We start from the raw sequence: 20702 nt of genomic DNA on the forward strand, positions 1-20702 counted from the left end.
TCCGAGATGAAGTGGGAGCAGAGCTGGAGAAAGGTCAAAAGCTCAGAATGCCCGACTGCAGACTGGAACATTTATATAGTACATGCGTTCTGTTTGCCCAGACTCGGTTGTGTGTCAACCTTGGAGGGAAAGGGGTTTCTAGGCTCCTTGATTTTATATGCTAATTTTGACCTCACGTTCCCTCCATTCCTGAAGCACAAAACTTCCTGGGAACAAAATGGCACAGGATCCGCAGGTCTCCAAATCACACAAGGGAAGTGAGTCACAGCATAATTGAGTAAGCAGTGTGTTCACAGTTGAGGAGCGAGCAGCCCATGGAAGGTTTCACTCAATAGTCACAGGGCTACTAGGTTAGGCACAAGTAGGCATAGGACTAGCTGTCAAGGGAACTGAAGATAGGCCAGGATAAAGCACAATTGTACTCTGAACCTGCAACCTTGCAACCTCTTCCCAACCTGGGAAACTTTACCAGTCTGTCAATTAGTAAGGGGTAGCTTCTTTATGGGAACTTTTGTTCACATGAATTTGAGCAGAAAAACAAAAAGGTATGGTTTGGGCTTCAAAGAAAAGACATCGGACAGGGAAGAGTCAAGGAGCACTTGCTTATCAGGAGACCAGGAAAGGTCAGGCACACCAGTGGCTCAAGCTAGAGAGACTTCACTCACCTCTAGTGTGTATGTGTGTGTGTGCATGAGACATACACAGGTGGTAACATGGTGCTGGGGTCTACTGAGACTGAGGCAGGTAGAAAGAGAGAAGTGAGAGTTAGGCTTGGAGCTTTTCCAAAACTTCAAGGCCAGCCTGCGCAACTTAGTAAGACTTTGTCTTCAGTAAGTAAAAGGAGACCTGGAGGTACAGCTCAGTGTTAAAACTATGCACAAAGCCTGTGTTCCAATCTCCAGTTCTGCCCAAGAAGACAGCAAAGGGGCAGTTGTTGGTATCCGTACCATTGGTTGGTATCCGCTTCCCATGTCTGAGGAATGGTCAGGGTATGGGCTAGGTGTTTTTACCTCTCATGCCCGGAACTGAAATTCAGGCACCCAGATATGCAAAGTAGCAAGGAAACCTTATGCAAAAGCAAAGCCATACTACAGATTAGAAAGAAATACGTTGTCATGAGTGACAGTTGGCCACTTGAGCTAGCATACTAGAGTCCCAATTACTGTTCGGGGCTTTTATGGAGTTCAAGAAGGAGTCTGATTGCTAAGAGGCATTGCACTCTGTTATGATTGCAAGATTTTAGCTATGTTACCTCCCTTTTTCCATTGTATATATCTCTTCCCATAATGTATTTGATTTTAATCAAATGCATTCCCAAGCATGCACAATCAAGACGGTAAATAGGAGTTTCTCCTAGCAAATTCACTTAGAAGACATGATTTACCTTCCTGGGCAGTCACCTAAAACCAATTCAGGTTAGATCAGACCTCCTGCCCTCATACTGTACATAACTGAAGTATCAGTGAATAGAATCTGTTTGAAGGTCAGTAGAGAGAGGAGAAACTTATCCCATTACTTGGAGAGGATGTGCCTGCAAGCTCCACACAGGTTGTGGACAGGGGTCCTGGTTTTCTGACAGTTGCTAGGTGAATTTTCGGAAAAGGAGGTGTGTGTGTGTGTTAGTTGTTCGGAAAAGGAGGTGTGTGTGTGTGTGTGTGTGTGTGTGTGTGTGTGTGTGTGTGTGTGTGTGTGTGAATAGTAGGTGTAGGTGAGATCCTCAGGCTGCCAAGTGCATTGTTAGAAAAGGGATGTGTGTATAGCACAAGCCAAGAAGAGTTTCGGGTTTAGAGTTTCCTCTTTAACACCTTAGCTTAGAAGTACAGTTCAGCGTTCTCAAAACACGTGGAGGTCCAATGGTTTTACTTTTCTCCCACGGCGACTGTGGCTGTGAAAGATGCAGTCCCACTATCACTTCCTTCCTTGGGCGGAGAATCCAAGCCGCAGCCAAGCCCCTCCCAGTGACAGTGGCCTGTCTTAGAAAGCCGGTTCCTCCAAGTCTGGAGCAGGTCCTCCAGAGCACCGAGGTGGCGGGGCAGAGCGCTCGCTGCCCTGCTTCTCAGCCACGGCGTCGCTTAGGAAATGACGACACATTTGCGCATGCGTACGGAGAGCCAGCTTCTTACGTCATCGAGGGCGCGACGCCCCGAGGGCCAGCTTGTGCTTTGGTCAGGCGGGGTGGCGGCGGCGAGAGCGGCCGGGAAGATGCCAGTGGCGGTGATGGCGGACAACGCCTTCAGTTTCAGAAAGCTGTTGGATCAGTGCGAGAACCAGGAGCTTGAGGTAGTGCGGCAAAGTGCGGCGGTCGGGTGGGCGCCCGTTTCCAGGGTAACGGGCCAGGCCGCGGCCTGCTAGGAGCACAGTCCGGGTTCATCAAGCCCCAGTTTCTGGCTATAATCAGGAGACACTTCCATTTATAATGTTAAGATAAAAAGTTCACTAAATAAGCTGGGTGCAGTGTCACAGGAATCCCGTGGGCACACGTGAGGCGGAGGCAGGAGGATTGCTGGTAAATTCGATGCCTGCTTGGGCTACGAAAAATCAAAACAAAAAATAAAAGGGAGAGCAGGGGGCTCACCGACTGAAGGGGACAGCAGCAGCTTGTCGATGAGCATTTAGCAGACCGCAGACCATGTTGAACGAATAAAGATTGAGCAGAGACCTCCATAACTACCCGTTGGTAGTCTTCTGTTTTAATCTTACTTAACCTTTTAAAATAACGGGCAGAGAAATAGTGCATTAAGAACCTGTTGGAAGTATTTCTTACTTTTTTTTAAATTTGAGACTAATTAGTTCAATAACGGGGTGGTTCAGAAATCTTGTGCATGTAATGATGGTTTTATGAGGCTTGCCGTGCTGGTGTGGACTGGCCTGTTCCCAGCTGGACAGTTAGGTGCTGGAGGCGGCTGAGGGGCTGAGGAATTTCAGCAGGTGATGGCATTACATATTTGTGAATATGGAAAGAAACTGATAGCTCACTGGGGATCAATAACAGCTCACAACATCTAAGCTCAGATTTTCATCTGTGGTACTTCCCTCAGCATTTGTCTGCATCTGTAGTACTAGAAAACTTACTTTTTAAGTTTTAATTTTCTTTTTTCTGAACGTTTTTGGGAAATAAGGTGCCCACCCCCCCCCCCCTTTGTTTATGTAGGCTCCTGGAGGAATCGCCACGCCGCCAGTGTATGGTCAGCTTCTCGCTTTGTATTTGCTGCAGAACGACATGTAAGTAGTGCCTTTTGCACTGATAATGCAGTAACAGATAGGTTACCTTTACCATAATATGTTGTATCTGTTTCTTGTTCAGTCACATGAATAATTAAGCTAGATTTTTCTTTGTTGTTGTTGTGTGTGTTTTATATACCCCTAAAAAACATGGTAAGTTTTTTTGAGAATCTAGCATCACGAACCAATGGAACATAAAAACAATGGTGTTTATTTTTTAACTTATGTTTACTCAGAGACTGTGTGGTGGTCGTGCATGTCTTTAATTCCCCACACTTGGGAGCCCGAGGCAGGCTGCTCTCTGAGTTGGAGGTCGGTCTGGTCTGCAGATCCAGCTCTAGTACAGCCAGGACTACGTAGAGAAATCCTGCCTCAAAAAATCAAATAAGCAAAGCAAAGCAAATTTGTACTCAGTAGAAGCGAAGAAGCTGGAGCTGGCAGGGAACACTGGGAGAGCCAGGAAGGATTAGATATGTTTGAATTAGTCTTCCTGGGTGGGAAGCAGAAGCTTGAGAGGGCTAGAGAATAGAGGCCTGGTGTGGTTCCGAACAACCCGTTGTGATATTTTTTACAGAAACTAAGCTCAGTTTCTTCATTATACATACATGAGTTATTTCTGCTTTGTGATCATGTGTCCTATGATTGTTCCAACCCCTTTGCACTCAGTAGGAGAATGGCTCCAAAAATATAACACATATATTGAGAGGGACACTCAGAGCCTTTAAATGGACACATTTGTATCTAAGTCCGTGGTTTAAATCTGTTGCTGTAGTTTAGGATCTGAATTGTTAATTTTTAAAAATTCAGCAAAAAAAATGAAAAAAATTACCCTGAATAAAAGTTATTTCATGTCCTTTTTTCTGGAAAACCGCTTTTCCTCAACAAATTCATATAGAACTGAGTTGTGCCGTGGCCTCTTTTGGTAGGTGTTCTATTGTGCGTTTACATTAGGTCCTATCGTTCTGTATATTGACTGAGATGACTTGCTTAAACTGATCTTTGTGTACATTAGGAATAATGCAAGATATCTTTGGAAGAGGATACCACCTGCTATAAAGTCTGTAAGTACTCCTGCAGTGTCCCCTGTTGCTTTTAGAATACTAGCATTTACTTAAATGACAGCATCCAGTTCCTCTTTTCTTTCTCATGTATATCACTGAAGCCACTGTTGAGTGAATATTAAGGTTCCAGACCAGCAGGTTCTCTAACGGGGAGGTTCAAACCATCTGGTCTCTCTAATGGGGAGGTTCAGACCAGCAGGTCTCTAACGGGGAGGTTCAGAAATCTTGTTTATGTAATGATGGTTTTATGAGGCCTGCCGTGTGGACCGGTCTGTTCACACTGGCCAGTGAGGTCTAGGAGGTGGCTGAAGGGCTGAGGAATTTCAGCAGACTACTTAATTTGCTGTAATGATGTCTATTTGTAAACTGGCATTATTTACATGGATAGTCACTGTATTAAGATCACACTCACTCTGTTAGTTGGTTTTCTTACTTGGGATGGAGATGAAATGAAATGACCTGAGAAAGGTGTCTTGCCAGGTAGAATGAAGTAAGACTTACTTCACTTCCTTTCCCATTCTCTTTATAAGAATGAAACAGATGAGCTGTTATGAATGGGAACTCTGCAAGTAGGCTCTAATTGACAGGGCCTTGTTAATCAGCTTTCTGGTGGTAGTTTTGTCCCATGAAGAAGTGCTAGCATCTTAAATTTAAGCAGCAGTGCTTAGTTATGATAATTGATCCCCAGACTTCATTCTGAAATTTTTTTTTTTTACTTTCTCATGTTGTTGCAATAAAAACATTAATTATAGAAATTGTTGACATAACTGCTCACAGCATTTTAGAATCAGGCAGATCCAACCTTTGGACATTGCAAAATGATGTTATTTGCAGAGTTCATAGTCTAGAACTGGGCATGCAAGCTACCAAAAAGAAAAGGTTTCACATTTTATACCTGTTGTTGGCCCTGTGACCTGCGGGCTGGATACATCTATTAGAAAAGTAATTTCATCTCCTAAAATGAATAGAGTGTATTTTAATGATACAGCTAACAAATTCTGTCACTTCTGATAATTTTTGAAGATATGTTCGTTATTACAGAGCAGGTACCTTCAAAGACAACACTTTTTATTGCAGGCAAATTCTGAACTTGGGGGAATTTGGTCAGTAGGACAGCGAATCTGGCAAAGAGACTTCCCTGGGATCTATACGACCATCAACGCACACCAGTGGTCAGAGACTGTGCAGCCAATCATGGAAGCCCTTAGAGGTAGCATTTTCCTGCGGTTAAAAGCCATGTTGCACTAAGCTGTCCTTGGAACTCTACAGTGCTCTGCTGTGCTTTGCTGTGTCAGTGTGTACTGTCAAAGTAGACAGTTCTGATTTTGGGACTACCGTTCAGATTTGAGCTAGATCCATGCTAATTGTGATTCTTCATCTCATTGCTGGGAATGTATCGGGAGTAGAGGCTGTCACTGGATTCCAGGTTGCAGTTGTGTCATTGCAATATCTTATCCTCTTCATCATTGCTTTTGTGGTAGACGGGGTCTCGTGTGTGGTCCCTACTGTCCTTTCCTTCTTTGGTTACTGGTGGGTATCACACGTGTGGCCTTGTGAGAGTCTTCTTTGCTGCTAACATGAAACCAGGTAATAATCAAAAATCCATGGCAATGAACCAGGCAGTAATCAAAGGTAGCAGCTGGACTTTGGGCTTTGTCGGCCTCGGCCTTTGATAGCTGTTATGTCCCCTCTCTAGATCCTGTAAAAGGAACCATCACAGCGCCTAGAGGCTCAGTTGTGTTTTCACTTCCTCTGTGATGTTAGAGGCTGGCGTGGTGTGGCTCTGACACATGATAGCTCTGTCCTTGCTGCCTTCCTTTCTCACGTTCTCATGCTTAGGGTCTTTCTGGGTCACTCGTGTTCTTTTCATTGTTCAGGGGGATCCAATTCAGGTAGACAGCATTGGATCCTCTGGGGTGGACTCCCTGACGTTTTGAGCCCACCCAGCATGGGAGCTAGGAAATAGACTCCAGTCCTATAAGAGCAGAATGCACACACTCTTAGCAGCTGAGCCAAGTTTCTAGCCCCAACACACACATTCAGACAGTGAGCTCTCTTACGTTGTTCAGTTCTTCCTGTCCCTTCATTTCTTTCATCACCACCTGCCTTTACTGGGTATTCATTCAGTTGGTGGGCAGGTCCTCCTCAGCACGGTAAGGACATTGGTTTACCAGGAAGCAGAGGGTAAGGATTGCCTGGAGGCAGCTACACCAATCAGCTCTTTGCCTTAGTACCTGGATCAGCACTCAAAGAAACAGTATAAACAACAAAACAGAAAGAGCTGCTTTGAATCAAGAGCAGAATTTCTGGGTAGACTGGGTGGGGAGGAGGGAGTATGGAATGAGGTCATGCGAATGCCCTGGGACAGCTCGCAAGCTAATCTAGGAAACATCAGTGGGAGGAGTCACTGAAAGGTGGGATTGACAGGATTAGGTCAGCCCAAAAAGTAGTAAGTACAGTCTTAAAGATGCAAGCTGCCTTTTCCTGGTGCTGAACTGCAAGATCATTGGCAGGATTTGGATAGGAGCTCCCAACTCATCCAGCAAGTGTTCTTGTGTGAACTCTATTCTTTCTCGTACCGCCTTGTACCTGTGAGATTAAGAGTTGCTTCCAGCCCACAGACACCCGTCCTGTCTAGTGTAGCATGCTGGAGCTTGATCTCTGGAGCCGGGCTTTTAAGTTCTCATTCTGTACATTCACCTGCTGGTGTTGTAAGACAAAATTGAAGAGGTGACTTGTAAACACTGGTCATACCTGAGGTACTATTCTGTTCTATGCATGAAGAGATTTTCTTGAGACTGAAATGGTACTGATCCCTAAGTGGTACATACACCTTTTTCTCTCTAAATGCCAGCCTGGGAAAGGCAGTCTTAGAACAAATTGGAATTGTTCAGAGTTTCAAGTTTTGTTTCTCTGTGTATGATAAACTTGCTAGTTAAGAACAACCACAGCCTTGCCTCTTAAGGTTCCACAATGTCTCCAAACAGCACCACTAGCTGGGGACAAGAGTTGAGACACAAACCTGTGGGGGCAGAGTGCATTCAAATGATAGCACCTTCAGTTCTGTGCGCACCAGTCAGTTCTACCAGGAAATCAGACATCTTGGCTGAAGCGCCTGGTAGGAGAGCTCTTTATTACAGAAAGGGCTGGCAAAGCACTGAGGGAGCACTTGTTCAAGCAGCCAGTCTTCACACACAGCCTGAAGGATGGCATGAGGGCCTGTAGAACAGGACTGATTACGGAGCTGTGCAGGGATGGCAGCTAGAGCAAGGGTGTGGCTGCTGATTGTCACCAGAAAGCCTGCTTCTGCCTGTTAGACCTCTCCTGCCTCTCCACAACCTGCTGCTCTTCTTCCATTCATGGTTGGCCCCTCTGTATTCCCTACTCCAAAAATCTGACCAAAAATACCTGACCTAAGACAGTAAGTTTAGATGGTAGGAGATTTGGCGCGTACTCCATGCTGCATGTGTGTTCCTGCCATTGCTGCCTTGCTTCTTTCCCACTGAGTGTTTCATAGGGAAATCTCTGCACCTCTTGAGACATTCTAAATGTCCCTTGTCCTCGGTGGGGAATGAGGGAATGCAACATGGCATCCGTGTGTTGTTCATGTGTGTGACTGCAGAGGTAAGAGGGGTCTTGCCTTCCATCTTCACATGGAAACTCAGGTCTCCAGGCTTGGTAGCAGGTCCCTTTACCCACTGAGCCATTTTTAGGGCCATTGTCTGGAGTGTTTGAGGCCTGGGAGAAAGCCTATGGCTGAGGTCATGCCCCATTTTGGCTCCAGCAGTACTGTCAGTATGCCCATGTTCACAGGAATACAGCAAGGGCTGTTTCAGACCTTTAGACAGTGGGGCCCAGAGCTCAAGAGTGGAATAGGAGGAGTAGTCTGGGCTAAGGGACTGGACTATTCAGGAGCAAAAGGTTCCTGCAAGGACCTACATTGGTTAGTTAAGAGTGCAGAGGGAGTTTCAGTGTGGTAAGGGTTGATTTTACACGTCCAGCCCTCAGGAGTAATTTATAAAATCTGAGTATTTCTTAGCCAGGTTGGCAGCCTTCTGGAGAAGCCCTAGTATTACCAAAAGGGCACTAAATAGGAAGACTGGCTGTGTTGGATGGGGCAATTGTCTCTCTGGAATTTCCTTAATGTCAGTGTGAGTCTGGGCAATGCAGAAGACTGTTTGCAGGAAGAGTTCTTGTGCTGGGGCCTGGCAGCACTTCTCTAGAGAGCAGACCTTCAGGCTTGGGCTCAGGATCCTGACTTAATGCACACTTGTGAGTTAGAACAAGTGCTGGGGGTAAGGTTTGTCCATCTGCACCAACAGATGCTTTATCGGAGACCCTCCCGGGAGGGGCAGTGGTGTTCCTCCTCCTAGTGTTTGCAAGAGAAATGGAGCAAAGGAGATTTAAAAGGCTTGCACCTTAAATTCATGAACATTTGCTTTCCTATGACTGGGGTCTTGTGGGTGTTGTTTTCCGTCTCTGTAGCTTTTGTCCCTGTGCAGTCTGATGAGAGGAATGTGTGCGGTCACAGAGTGCAGGGTCCCTCATACCTTCTGGGCATGTGGTGTCTGCTTTGGTGGGTCGAGTCTTGCCTATAAATAGAAACTGGATGATAGAGCCGTGTCCTCCTCTCTTGGTCCCTTCCTCCTACAATAGATGCAACAAGGAGGCGTGCCTTTGCCCTGGTCTCGCAAGCATACACCTCCATAATCGCAGACGACTTTGCAGCCTTTGTCGGACTTCCTGTGGAAGAGGCTGTGAAAGGTACTTGGAGCTGGCTGGTTACATATAGGGGACAGAAATGATGTAAGCCATAGGTTCATTGTGGCTCTAGAACTCTAGAACAACAATGCTTTTGCAACTTGGGTGGTGGGTTTGTTGAGGAAGTGATATAAAGCACTTCTCACATAGCTTTCCGTGTAGCACCTACTCAAAGTCAGTCCCACGCCTGCTGAGAGAGACTCTTAACCCAGTGGAAGAACACTGGGTACACTTGGTCACACTGTTTACGGTGATTGACAGTCTGGATTCTCCAGCTAAAATGGGAGCCCATAAGTGTAGAGTATTGACTATTCTTCTTCAGTTTCCAGAGCTGGAGCAGTCTCAGGCTCACAGGACAGCAGGCGCTGGAGGTGGCAGTATGGGTGGCGGTGTATTATTTTGTGAGCAGTTGGCTTGGGGATGGGACATTAAACCCAGGGACTTGTGCACTAAGAGAGTCATCATAGAAATTTCTCATGTCTGTTTGGAGTTAGACTAACTAGCTACTACTCCAGAAGACCAAGCATCTGTCCGTAATTCTATTGGCCCCTGAGAGGCCTTTGGTATTTTGTAGAATATTTCAAAAATAAGTTGTCTGTAGTAACCTAGTAAATATCCCACACATGACATGGTGAGGGGGTGGGACTGGGTCATGCACTGCTTGTGCCCTTCTCCCATCTGTGTGAACTCTGCACTCTCAGGTGTGTTGGAACAAGGATGGCAGGCTGACTCCACCACAAGAATGGTTCTTCCCAGGAAGCCAGGTAAGTGGGACCTCAGACACTTGACACAGAAGCATTGAACAGTTGATATGAGAGCAGAGTGACATTGAAGGTCACCTACGAGAGACTCCTGTAACTGATTGGATTAGTTGCTTAGATCTTCTTTCAGGTCGGGCCCAGGCCCCTGCCCCTGCCCCTGCCCCTGCCCCTGCCCCTGCCCCTGCCCCTGCCCCTGCCCCTGCCCCTGCCCCTGCCCCTGCCCCCATTGTTTCCATCTGCATCCCTGCCCTTTCATCTCACCCTCAGGACATGCTCATTCCTGTTTGGGCTGCTTCCTCCTGGGTGCAGGACTGTCCTCCCCAGTCTTCAGAGTCAGGTGCCGTGCCCTCATCACCGTCCTCCTGCATCAACCCTACTTCCCTTCCCCTGCTCTGGGCACCTGCTATTTGTCAGATGTCAGTGCTTAGCCCCAGCCCCACAGTCATGGGCTATAAGGAAGACTGAACAGATAGTGTTTAAAGAGGGCAGATTCGTGTCTCCACTTGAGAATCAGTTGTTTGTTGTGGGTGTGAGCCATTAAGGTCTTGATGTGACTTCTCTTGGTTGTGTGTAACTGTCTTTCTTATTTTGTTTAGCCCCTGGAGCCCTGGATGTTTCCTTGAACAGGTTTATTCCCTTATCAGGTATGTGTTTTCACACCGGACATGTTTAAGTGTTGCATTGTTGGCTGACCTGTTTTCTGTAATGAGTAGTGATACGCATGGCTGTAAGAAAGCTGTAGGCTCCTGTAGCTCAGCCCAGCCACAGAGCCTTCCTGTCCTTAATTTGATGGCCTCTGGGGTTCTGGACTATATTCCCAGGGCCCCCACAGTCCAATCCAGCATTGGTGTGTAAATCCCTGAGGTTGTTTGTGCTGCTGTCACTTGTTGACAGTGCCGTGTTCTGGTTGGACCAGGCACATGAGATGTCTTCTTTACCCTAGTCCTCCAAGGGCTGTCCAGGCAGAGCTGGGGTCTGAAGAAACGCAGCACAGCAGACGTTTGAGTCTTTACGTAGCCCGCTGCAGCATCACCAGCTGTCCTGACATGTGTTCATGTCTGTCTGACACAACCAGCCTGCCAAAATGGAGAGTTCATGCCTGCTGTTCTGAACTGTCCAGGCCTCTGGCAGCCATTTTTGTTTAAGAAAGTTAGACCTCCCTCCACAGGCTGATGGCAAGGTGGATGTTCTGCCATACACCAGCTTATTTAAAGTGTGTATCCCTCTTTGTCCTGCAGAGCCTGCCCCAGTTCCGCCAATCCCCAACGAGCAGCAGCTTGCCAGGCTCACCGATTACGTGGCTTTCTTGGAAAACTGATCGATCACTCTGAGTTCAAGATTCACCTTCAATCCCTGTCACTGGCAAACAGACATGGAGTTTTATTCTGAGTTCGGAACAGGGTGAGCACCTCTGTGTCCTTTGGGTGTGATAAAATGCACATAGAAGATGAAACGCATTGTACAGTTTTCTCCTCAGACACTTTTGAATGTCCTTGGAGCAGTTTTCCTTTGTATTGATCACTTTGGTTGGAGCCATCAGTATTATACAGAGTTTCTGTCAAGGACCGGACTCCGAACACAAGCTGTCCTGCTTCAAGTAGCGAGAGGGCGCTCTGGCATACAACACACTCCTGCCTAGCACTGGCCTCTAGCTGAAGTGATGGGGATTTGGGGACTGCCCTGGGCGGTGCCCTACCCACATTGTCACTCGTGCTCTGGAGAATGTGCTCTTCTTCCCTTCCCAGAACAAGGAATCAGTGATGTAGAATCAGAAAGAGCCGATGGTGGCAGGTGTCTCCTGGGGAGGAGCTTGTCAATGCTATGTTTGTCTTCCCATTGTGCAAGCATCCATTGCATGAGACAGACAGTCTGCAATGAGAACGCAACTTAGGTGCAGATGGGAAACTCGAAGTTCTGATGCCTCCTTTCAGAGGAAGGGAGGAGCATGGAGTGCAGTGTGTGCTGAGGGAGCTCCTGAGCTGAGGGCCGGCCTGCAGCCCTCCTGCTGCGCATCCTCCTGCTGCGCATCCAGACCCCGTGTAGAAAAGCTCAGTGCATCTCTTTTTGTTCTCCTATGGCAGCAGCCCTTGAAGATTTGAGTTGGTTAATGTATCTTCAGGTTAAAACGGCCCTGGTTCATTTATTCTGCATTTGTTCAATAAATATTTAATTGAATTCGTAAACTGTTTCATCTAAAGCTGGTTCTAGAAATTTCATATCTTGGTCTTAACTGTGGGCACATTATAAGTTTGTTCTTGTCTCAAAAATACTTTAACTTCAAAAACTACTTTTCTTTTGGGAATTTTTTTTAAACATATTTTATTTATCTATTCATTTAATGTATGTGAGCACGCTGCAGCTGTCTTCAAACACACCAGAAGAGGGCATCGAATCCTCATTACAAATGGTTGTGAGCCACTATATGGTTGCTGGAATTTGAACTCAGAACTTCTGGAAGAGCAGACAGTGCTCTTAACTACTGAGCTATCTCTCCAGCCCTATTTGGGAATTTTATACATGCCTTTAATGTGTTTAGATCAAATTCATCCTCCTTTTCCTCTGACCCCTCCCTTAGAACTTAATTTAAAAGAAACTGTCTCACCTATGACTTTGTGATGAGTTACCTAATTCCTGTTTTGATTGATTTTTATTGGCTCTTCTGGAAGTACAATTTTTTAAAAATCATTTGGAAATACTTTTAAATTAGCATTTTATTTCATCCTGGGAAATCATGTTAAAATGTTTAACAGTTGAGGAAATGAAGCCTTCAGAAGTCAAAGTGTTGAGAATAAGGGCAGTAAAGCCAGCAGTATCACTGCCAGTACCCAGGCCTAAGTTGACTGGATGGCTCCTGTTTCTAATAGCTCATTGGAATGAACCCAGCTGTGTCCTGTCAGGGTTGGGGATTTTGTTTGTGAGTAACTGAAGCTAGGAATGGAGTGAGGTGATCTCGTGCTGAGCACGATTTTTGGCCAGAATACCACATGGATGGCCACCAGCCCAGTTACTGATGGAGCTGTTTCCCACTGGGGTCTTCTAAGCCAGACCTCTGCTGTTCATGTTTCTGGCACCATTACAATTCCACGCCCCCACAGAACTATTGAGCCCTGCATCCAGCATTCCACCATTTTCCCAGTCCAACACGAAAAACACCTCCACATTCTTCCCCTGAACACCTACCAAGGCCCTTAAAAGCCATGGTTAGGTCACAGCAATGACTCCACCTTCCTCAGTACCAAGTTTGGCTGTCATTTATTCTATTGGTCTGAAAAAATTTCCTGACCCAAAGCTTAGGGGAGAAATGGTCTATTTTAGCTCACAATTCCAAGTCGGAATTTGTTATTACAAGGAAGTTGAGGCAGGAATTTGAAGCAGCTAGTCAAGAAACCAATCAAGAGTGAGAGAATGAATTGATGGGAGGTTAATATTCAGCTGCCTTTCTCTACCCATACAGTCCCAGGCCCAAAGCTAGGGAATGGTGCTACCCATTTCCAGGCTGGGTCTTCCCACATCAAGTAAGACAATGAGAACAGTCCCCTACAAGTCAGCCTCTTCTCAACAATGGAGACTTCCCATGTGATTCTGTGTTAGCAACATTCACCACAGGAAGACTGGAGAATTTCCTACTGAAATAAAAGACAAATTGTAGAGATGGCACTGAGTATGTGAAACCTCAGCTCCCGGGTCGAAACACCTAAAGGCCACCTCGAGTGTCCCAAGCAGCTGAGCCAGTGCAATGTTTGAAAACTGCTGGCCCTAAGGCAGTGTGGTTACAAGAACCACAGTCAAGAGAAATTCACAAACATGACCCATTTGCTGGTCCTGGGCTGTCCCTCACTGGACAGCCTCGAAGTCTGGGACTGGGACTCCTTCAGGAGAATGGGGGACAGAATAGTAACTGGAAAAGGGATAACCTGCAAAGTGGTCCTATAGGACACCCCACAGTTAAAGCCTGTGCTAAACAGCCCATTTCCTCACTCCTGGCTGGGTGGGTGGGAGTGTGCCTCTCAGCTAGTGTAGAACTTAGGAAAACTGCAAGTGGGCATCAGTCAGCACAGCACCACATGAAGCACTGAAGGGAACAGTGGGGGACACACAAGCCAGAGCCTGCATGGACATACATCACATATGTGCAGGACCCATGGAGGCCGGAGGAGGGTGTCATGTCAGATCCCTTGGAACTGCAATTGCAGGTGCTTGTGAGCTGCCACATGGATACTCTTAACCATTGGTTCACCTCTCCAGTCCTAGACTTCATTGTTTAACTAAACACTTTTGATTCACTCTCCTTGGTTTATCAAGTGTGTTTACTCCTTTGTCATGGGGAATCGGTTCTTTTTTTTTTTTTTTTTTTTTTCCCCTTTTCTGTTTTTTGGAGCTGGGGACCAAACCCAGGGCCTTGCGCTTGCTAGGCAAGCGCTCTACCACTGAGCTAAATCCCCAACCCCCGGGGAATCGGTTCTTACCTCACACTCTTCCCCCTTCCTTTTTCCCTACGTTTCCTCTCTGCTTCTGCTTCCTGTTTTCTCTGCTTCCTGTTTTCTCTGCTTCCTGTTTCCTTCCTTTACTACTTCTACATTGCCCCATTTAACTTCATGCCGTAGTCCCTTATGTCTTGCCCATTTTCTGTTCTGTGGACTTCAGTTATGTATTGGCTGGTGTTTTATTTTAATTTTCAATTTTGAGTGTGTTTCTAGCTCTTATCAGTTTAGTGTCCATGTGGTGCCAAGTACTTGTCTCCCTTTTGTGGTTCTGGGTAGGTATCCCTTCAGAGTTGGCTGCTTATGAAGAAGATGCCCAAATAAGTCCAGAAGAGATAACCAAACACAACAGATCTGCAGGTCGCAACACAGAACCACACACACACATGCCGCACCATGAAAAAGACAAACATGATGCTTCTGAGAGATCATGACTTTTCCGTCAATGAGTCCAGTGACACTGAGTTGGTTGAAGAGCTGGGAAAAGAATTCAAATGGCAGCTTCTAAAATTAACTTCTTCAAAAGGGAAGGAGCAAGAGATGAGCCGGGAAAGAAAAGGAGTCAAGACAGAGATGAACCCAGCCACATGGAAGAGAAAGTCAGCATGGAAACAACTTGAAAGGCAGCAAACAGAAAAGAGGAAGCCTTAAAGAGCAGGGGGAAACGACCCCTGATGGACGTGATCAGGCAGAAGAAATACCACGGGTGGAAGACAGGACTGAGTTAATGCCACATTCAGACATCAAATAGAACATCCGAGAACCACGGTGCATGGCAAGCGACTAAACGACATTTTAATTATATTTTTGGTCATTGTATTTTTTTTAAGAATGGCAAAATCAGTTTTCACAATTGTCGATTGGATCTCTTTTTATTAATCTTTCCGCCAGAGTGGTATCTGAGGTGTTCTGAGTGTGGCTGGGGAGAGTTGTCCTCACTTTGTTGCTGTGCGACTGCTTTACTTAAATCCCATTTGTCAATTCTTGCCTATGCCTGTATCATTAATTCCTTGAACCCACAGTTTTGCCTGTTAGCTTCCTTTCCTCTGTCTACAAATTTTAATTTTTGACAGAAAATCAGCAGACCTCAGCAGGCTTGAGCAACAGGACAACCATGGCCCTCACTGACACCCGTAGGACATCCGCCCCAACAAGCAGAGCATTCTGTCAACAAGAAAGATGTGCACAGGGCTGTGAGGAAAGTTTCCAGTCACCAGGTTTAAAGTCACGTGTCATGACCACAACCGGGTCAAATTAGGAACCCAGCGGCAGGAAGTGTGAAGAATGACCCCCAGTTCAGTAAATTTAAAATGCGCTTCTAGATAACCCATCAGTTAGGGAACTAGGAAGGAATACTCAGCAAAGCCTGTGGGAGCAGAGCTCTGTCAGAGGGAACATGTTTTTGATGCCTAAATAAGGCACTTCAGCTTCCACCTCAGTAGTTTAGAAGCAGAGCAAGTCAAGGCTCACATAAACAGCTAATGAAAATGCAAGCGCAGAAGACAGAAACCACACCATGACAGATAAAAGAAAAGGCTTTTTCTTTAAAAGGAGCTGGGGCTCCTAGGAGAAATAGCTGAAGCCAGCTCTGGTGGTACAGAACAGCTCGGGACATTGTGAGCTTGTTGTGCCAGGAAGTGAGAGGGAGGTCAAAGAATAGGAGACAGGCCAAAGGGCCGGGGGCCAGCTTCATATCACAATAAATAACTATCGTACAAGCCATTAAGCTGCATTTCTGTCCCAATACATCAAGCAACAGGCACGCGAAAGACAGTTCCAGCTCAGATATGGAGGAAACTACAAATGGAGCATCTCCGCTTGGAAGTAGCTATGCTTAGCTGCTCAACATTCCTCAGAACCCCCGAACTGAGGCTTGGCCCCAGACGGTGCAGAGTCATGAACTCTAGCAGATGGAGACTTAGGGATGTCAGTAGGGCATCGAGGCCATGGCCTCAGCACTTGTGTAAGGTCTTGGGCCTCCTGAGACCACTCAAGTCATTCCAAGAGCCAGCTGTCTTTTCTATGCTTAGTATGTGTCTGGACACCCATATACCCCGATAGATACCTCTGCCATCCACGCCACATGTGGGGCCATGCACTTGGGAGTTCAGAAGCCAAGAGCTGAGCACATTGCTGACTTGAGTCAGATACCTCAAGCTCATCTCAAAGGAGAACGAAAGTAAGGATCAGCTGAGGAGATATATGCGTGGACGGACACGTGGGAACTGGGAGTTTCTCCAGGCCCAGACATCCGTCCTACGGGTATCCCTACCCGCAAGTATCTTGGTACTTGAGAGGCTGAGGGTGGCAGTACCATAGTCAGGTGACCTTTGAGGTTGGCACGTGGGCCTCCGAATGTGAAACGAAGAGAGAACACTGGTGCAGTGGCATTTGTGGCCCATGTAAACCATGTAAACAGGCAAGAGACAGACACAGAGTGCAGAACGTGTTGCAAAGTAACTGTCTTCCCCAGACTCCTCTGCGAGAGAGGAAGACAGATCAGAAGCACGTTCAGTTAGAATGAAGCTGAGAATCCAAGCAACTGGAAAGGCAAAGCTATGGCAGGTTCTTGGGAAATGGGTGAGATCTGGGTAGCCATCACAGATTAGACCTGCACTTGGTAACCATGGCCTGTGGGCTGTGCATTTCACAAATAACATGTTTTTTTTTTTTTTTCTGGAATATGGCCAAATCCATGTATTCATGTTCTGGTTGTGGCTGAATTGTCAATCACAGAGATCAAGACTTATGACAGAAAGCATTAACTGCTCTTCCAGAGGTCCTGAGTTCAATTCCCAGCAACCGCATGGTGGCTCACAATCATCTGTAATGGGATCTGATGCCCTCTTCTGGTGTGTCAGAAGACAGTTGCAGTGTGCTCACTTAAATAAAAATAAATAAAGCTTAAAAAAAGAGAGAGAGGGGTTGGGGATTTAGCTCAGTGGTAGAGCGCTGGCCTAGCAAGCGCAAGGCCCTGGGTTCGGTCCCCAGCTCCGAAAAAAGAAAAAAGAAAAAAAAAAGAGAGAGAGAGAAATTCCCCAATCCTGATATAGGTTGTCTTTATTGTTGTTTGTTTGTTTGTTTTTGTCAACATAATTTTGCATGTTTGGCTGATTTCGCTGTGACTACGATAAAGAATACACTTCCTTTGAGAAAATAAACATTTAAAGAAGCCTACGGGTGTTCTCTCTCCCTCTCTCTCTCTCCCTCTCTCTCTCTCTCTCCTCTCTCTCCCTCTCTCTCTCTCTCCCTCTCTCTCCCTCCCTCTCTCTCCCTCTCTCTCCCTCTCTCTCTCTCCCTCTCTCTCCCTCCCTCTCTCTCCCTCTCTCTCTCCCTCTCTCTCTCCCTCTCTCTCCCCCCTCTCTCTCCCCCTCCGCCCCCCCCTCTCTCTCTCTCTCGCCAAATATCAGTGATAAATACCTGTGATGTTTATATCAAAATCACCTTAAAACAGAGGAAAGACCTTGATATAAAACTCAAAGTTCTAAAATTTCTAAAGAAAACACAAGGCGAAGCAGTTCAAGATGTAGTCCCAGGAGCCTGAAGGTACACATGAGGAAGCCAGAGGTCAACCGGGATGCTATTCCTCAGGTCGCTGTCCATTTTGTTTTTATGACAGTCTCTTATTGGACTGGAGCAGGCCAAACAGCACGTCCCAGAGACCCACGTGCCTCCACTTCTCCAGCACTGACTTTACAAGTGCACACCACCATGCCGAACTTTTCACGTGGGCTCTGGAGACCAAATTTGAGTCTCCAGCTCAGTAGCCAATGGCTCAGGAAATCTGAATAGATAGGTGGGATTATATCAAATTACAACAAAGCAGGAGTATGGCCTTTCACAGAAGTCTTTCTGGTCAATGTAGTGGCAGCATTGTCTGTTGCAGACTGTCACTCTGCGGCAGGGGTCAGAAGGACACTACCTCAGGGAACATCTCAGTGAGACCCTTCCTTCCAAGTTGAAAAGCACCAACTAGAAAAAACACAGTCCATGAGGAGCTGGGTCCCCAACGACCAGATGGGGATGATGGTGAAGGCCAACAGGATGCTCTTCCCATAATCTCCAGGCTCTGTTAGCAGGAATTTTGCATTTCATCTCATACTTTAAAAAATCATCCCTTGCTCTCTAGTTGAACTACTTAGAACTGATAAGGGGACAGCTGTGAACTCAGCTCTGTCCCTTGAGAGCCCAGCCAGTTAGATAAGCTATTAACAAAATCGCCCAGCTTGATGTCTCCATAAATAATCTGTGACACATGTCATAAAAAGATGGGGTGGGGATGTCTTCAAATACTGAACTGACTTCCTGTGAAAGAATTCTGTTGATTCTTCACAACACAAAATCAAGAGAACTTAAAAGGCCAACTGAATCTTAATGCCAAGAAAAGCTTTCAAACTGTCTAGACCCATGCTTTCTAATGATGGAAAGCCAACAGCACCTATGATTTTTAACTTGTACAGAAGCCGTAGTAGGCTTTTGTTCTCGGCCCTTAGTAGTCACTTGACAGTGCATGTGAGTGGCCAGAGTGTCTGAGAGCTGGTGAGATACTGCTAGCCAGAGTCACTGAAAGTAAGCGTGATTTCCACTGGTGAATCACTGCCTATATTACAGCTTCGGTTCCTCTCTCTCCTCTCTCTTCCCTCTCCCCCCTCCCCTCTCCCCTCTCCCCTCTCCCCTCTCTCCTCTCTCCTCTCTCCTCTCTCCTCTCTCCTCTCTCCTCTCTCCTCTCTCCTCTCTCCTCTCTCTTCTCTCTCTTCTCCCCTCTCTCCCCTCTCTCCCCTCCCCCCTCTCTGTCTCTCTCTCTGTCTTCCTCCCCTCGTTCTGTAACAAAAGCAGAGAGGGCAGGCCCTGGAAGGACAGATTCAGTTGGTAGCGCTTACACAGTGCTTGGGGACCTGTGTTTGGGTCTCCAGGGCCCATGTGAAAGTTAGGCGTGAAGGTGAGCACTTGTAAACCCAGAACTGGGGAAGTGGAGGCAGGGGGATCTCTGGGGCTTGCTGGTTGGCCAGTTCCAGGTCAGTAAGAGACACTGTCTCAAAAATCAAGGTGGATAATGTCCTGAGGAATGACATCCCAGGTTGACCTCTGGCTTCCTCATGTAAACACACACACACACACACACACACACACACACACACACACACACACACACACACAGAGAGAGAGAGAGAGAGAGAGAGAGAGAGAGAGAGAGAGAGAGAGAGAGAGTATATACAGAGAGGGGAGAGAGAGAGACTGTTGTAGATGTTTTTTTTTTTTCTCTGAGTACAAAAACCTGTCATCTTCATCAGATCAGCCTGGCTTAAGACACCACCATGGTGGAGCTTCTGGCCTGTAGATGTTCCCTCACAGGAGGGGATGGGGAGCGCCAGTGAACCCCCAGCTGAGGTTCCAGCTGTAACACTCCATACCTCCCAGCCATCTGTGTGTGATTCTGCTCTAACTGCACATGGCCTCATGGTCTCAGGCAATGCTAGAGTGCAGACTGAAAAGTTCACTAGAAGTGAAAACATTTATACATCTGTAGGGAAGCCATCTATGCTGGGTGAACTCTCCAGTGTGGCGCTTGAGAATTACCCACATTCCTTTAAGCAGCACCCCCTCACCCACACTCTGTAAGTCAGTCCAATAAATTCATTGGTTCTCCAAGCTGGACGTCAGACTTTGGTTGAATTGTTCTTTGGTTTGCTATCAGGGTCTTAAAAAGAGAAGGTGGATGTTTGTTTACCTCTCTCCAGGGAAGGAATTCTTACTTGTGCACACACAAGCACCCACAAATGTACACACACATGCTTGAGAGCACACACACACACACACACACACACACACACACACACACACCACATACAAACAGAACTTGCCACACAAGACCTCCACTAGTAATGGTTAATCTTCATTAGCAACTTGACTAATTTAGAATCACCTAGTAGTGGGTGTGTCTGTGAGGATGTTCCCAGAGAGATTTAACTGAGGGTAGAAGACCCGTTCTAAGTGTGCACAGCTTAAATCCATGGACTGGGGTCCAAGAATGCATAAAAACTTTAAAAAAGAGGAAGTGAGCTGAGTATCAAACCAACATTTTCCCTCCCTTCCTGTGTTTGGGGACAACGGCATCCATTGTTATCCTGGCAGCTGCCAGGATAAACCGAGACTCAATTCGTGAGCCCAAGCAGACCCCTCTCTCTTTAGATTTGATTTTTCAGTAATTTCTATCACAGAAGTGAGAAAAATAGCCAATACAGAAATTCAATACCAGGAGTAGAGCCATTACTGTGATAAACCTGACCATGTGGTTTATAACCCTCTAGAACTAGCTCGTGGGAAGAATGTGGGAGAATTTGGAGCCTCAGTCTAGAAACACCCTAGGGTGCTGCAGTTGGTGCAATAGGGTAGTGGACCATTCTGACAGGAATGTG

The 20702-nt window shown here is 46.5% G+C and overlaps 1 protein-coding gene across 1 annotated transcript; it reads left to right on the forward strand.

The window, feature by feature from the left end:
• Positions 1–2152: 2152 nt before the first annotated feature.
• Positions 2153–11984, forward strand: Cops8 (COP9 signalosome subunit 8). The gene is made up of 8 exons (NM_001013227.2): positions 2153–2280; positions 3152–3222; positions 4235–4283; positions 5361–5493; positions 8940–9047; positions 9746–9808; positions 10402–10449; positions 11044–11984. The coding sequence occupies exons 1-8, from the start codon at positions 2203–2205 to the stop codon at positions 11121–11123; spliced, it is 630 nt and encodes a 209-aa protein (NP_001013245.1). The 5' UTR covers positions 2153–2202; the 3' UTR covers positions 11124–11984.
• Positions 11985–20702: the final 8718 nt, after the last annotated feature.

This window comes from Rattus norvegicus, chromosome 9 (assembly GCF_021556685.1).
Source record: "Rattus norvegicus strain SHRSP/BbbUtx chromosome 9, alternate assembly SHRSP_T2T, whole genome shotgun sequence".
In the NCBI taxonomy this organism is placed as follows: Eukaryota; Metazoa; Chordata; class Mammalia; order Rodentia; family Muridae; genus Rattus; species Rattus norvegicus.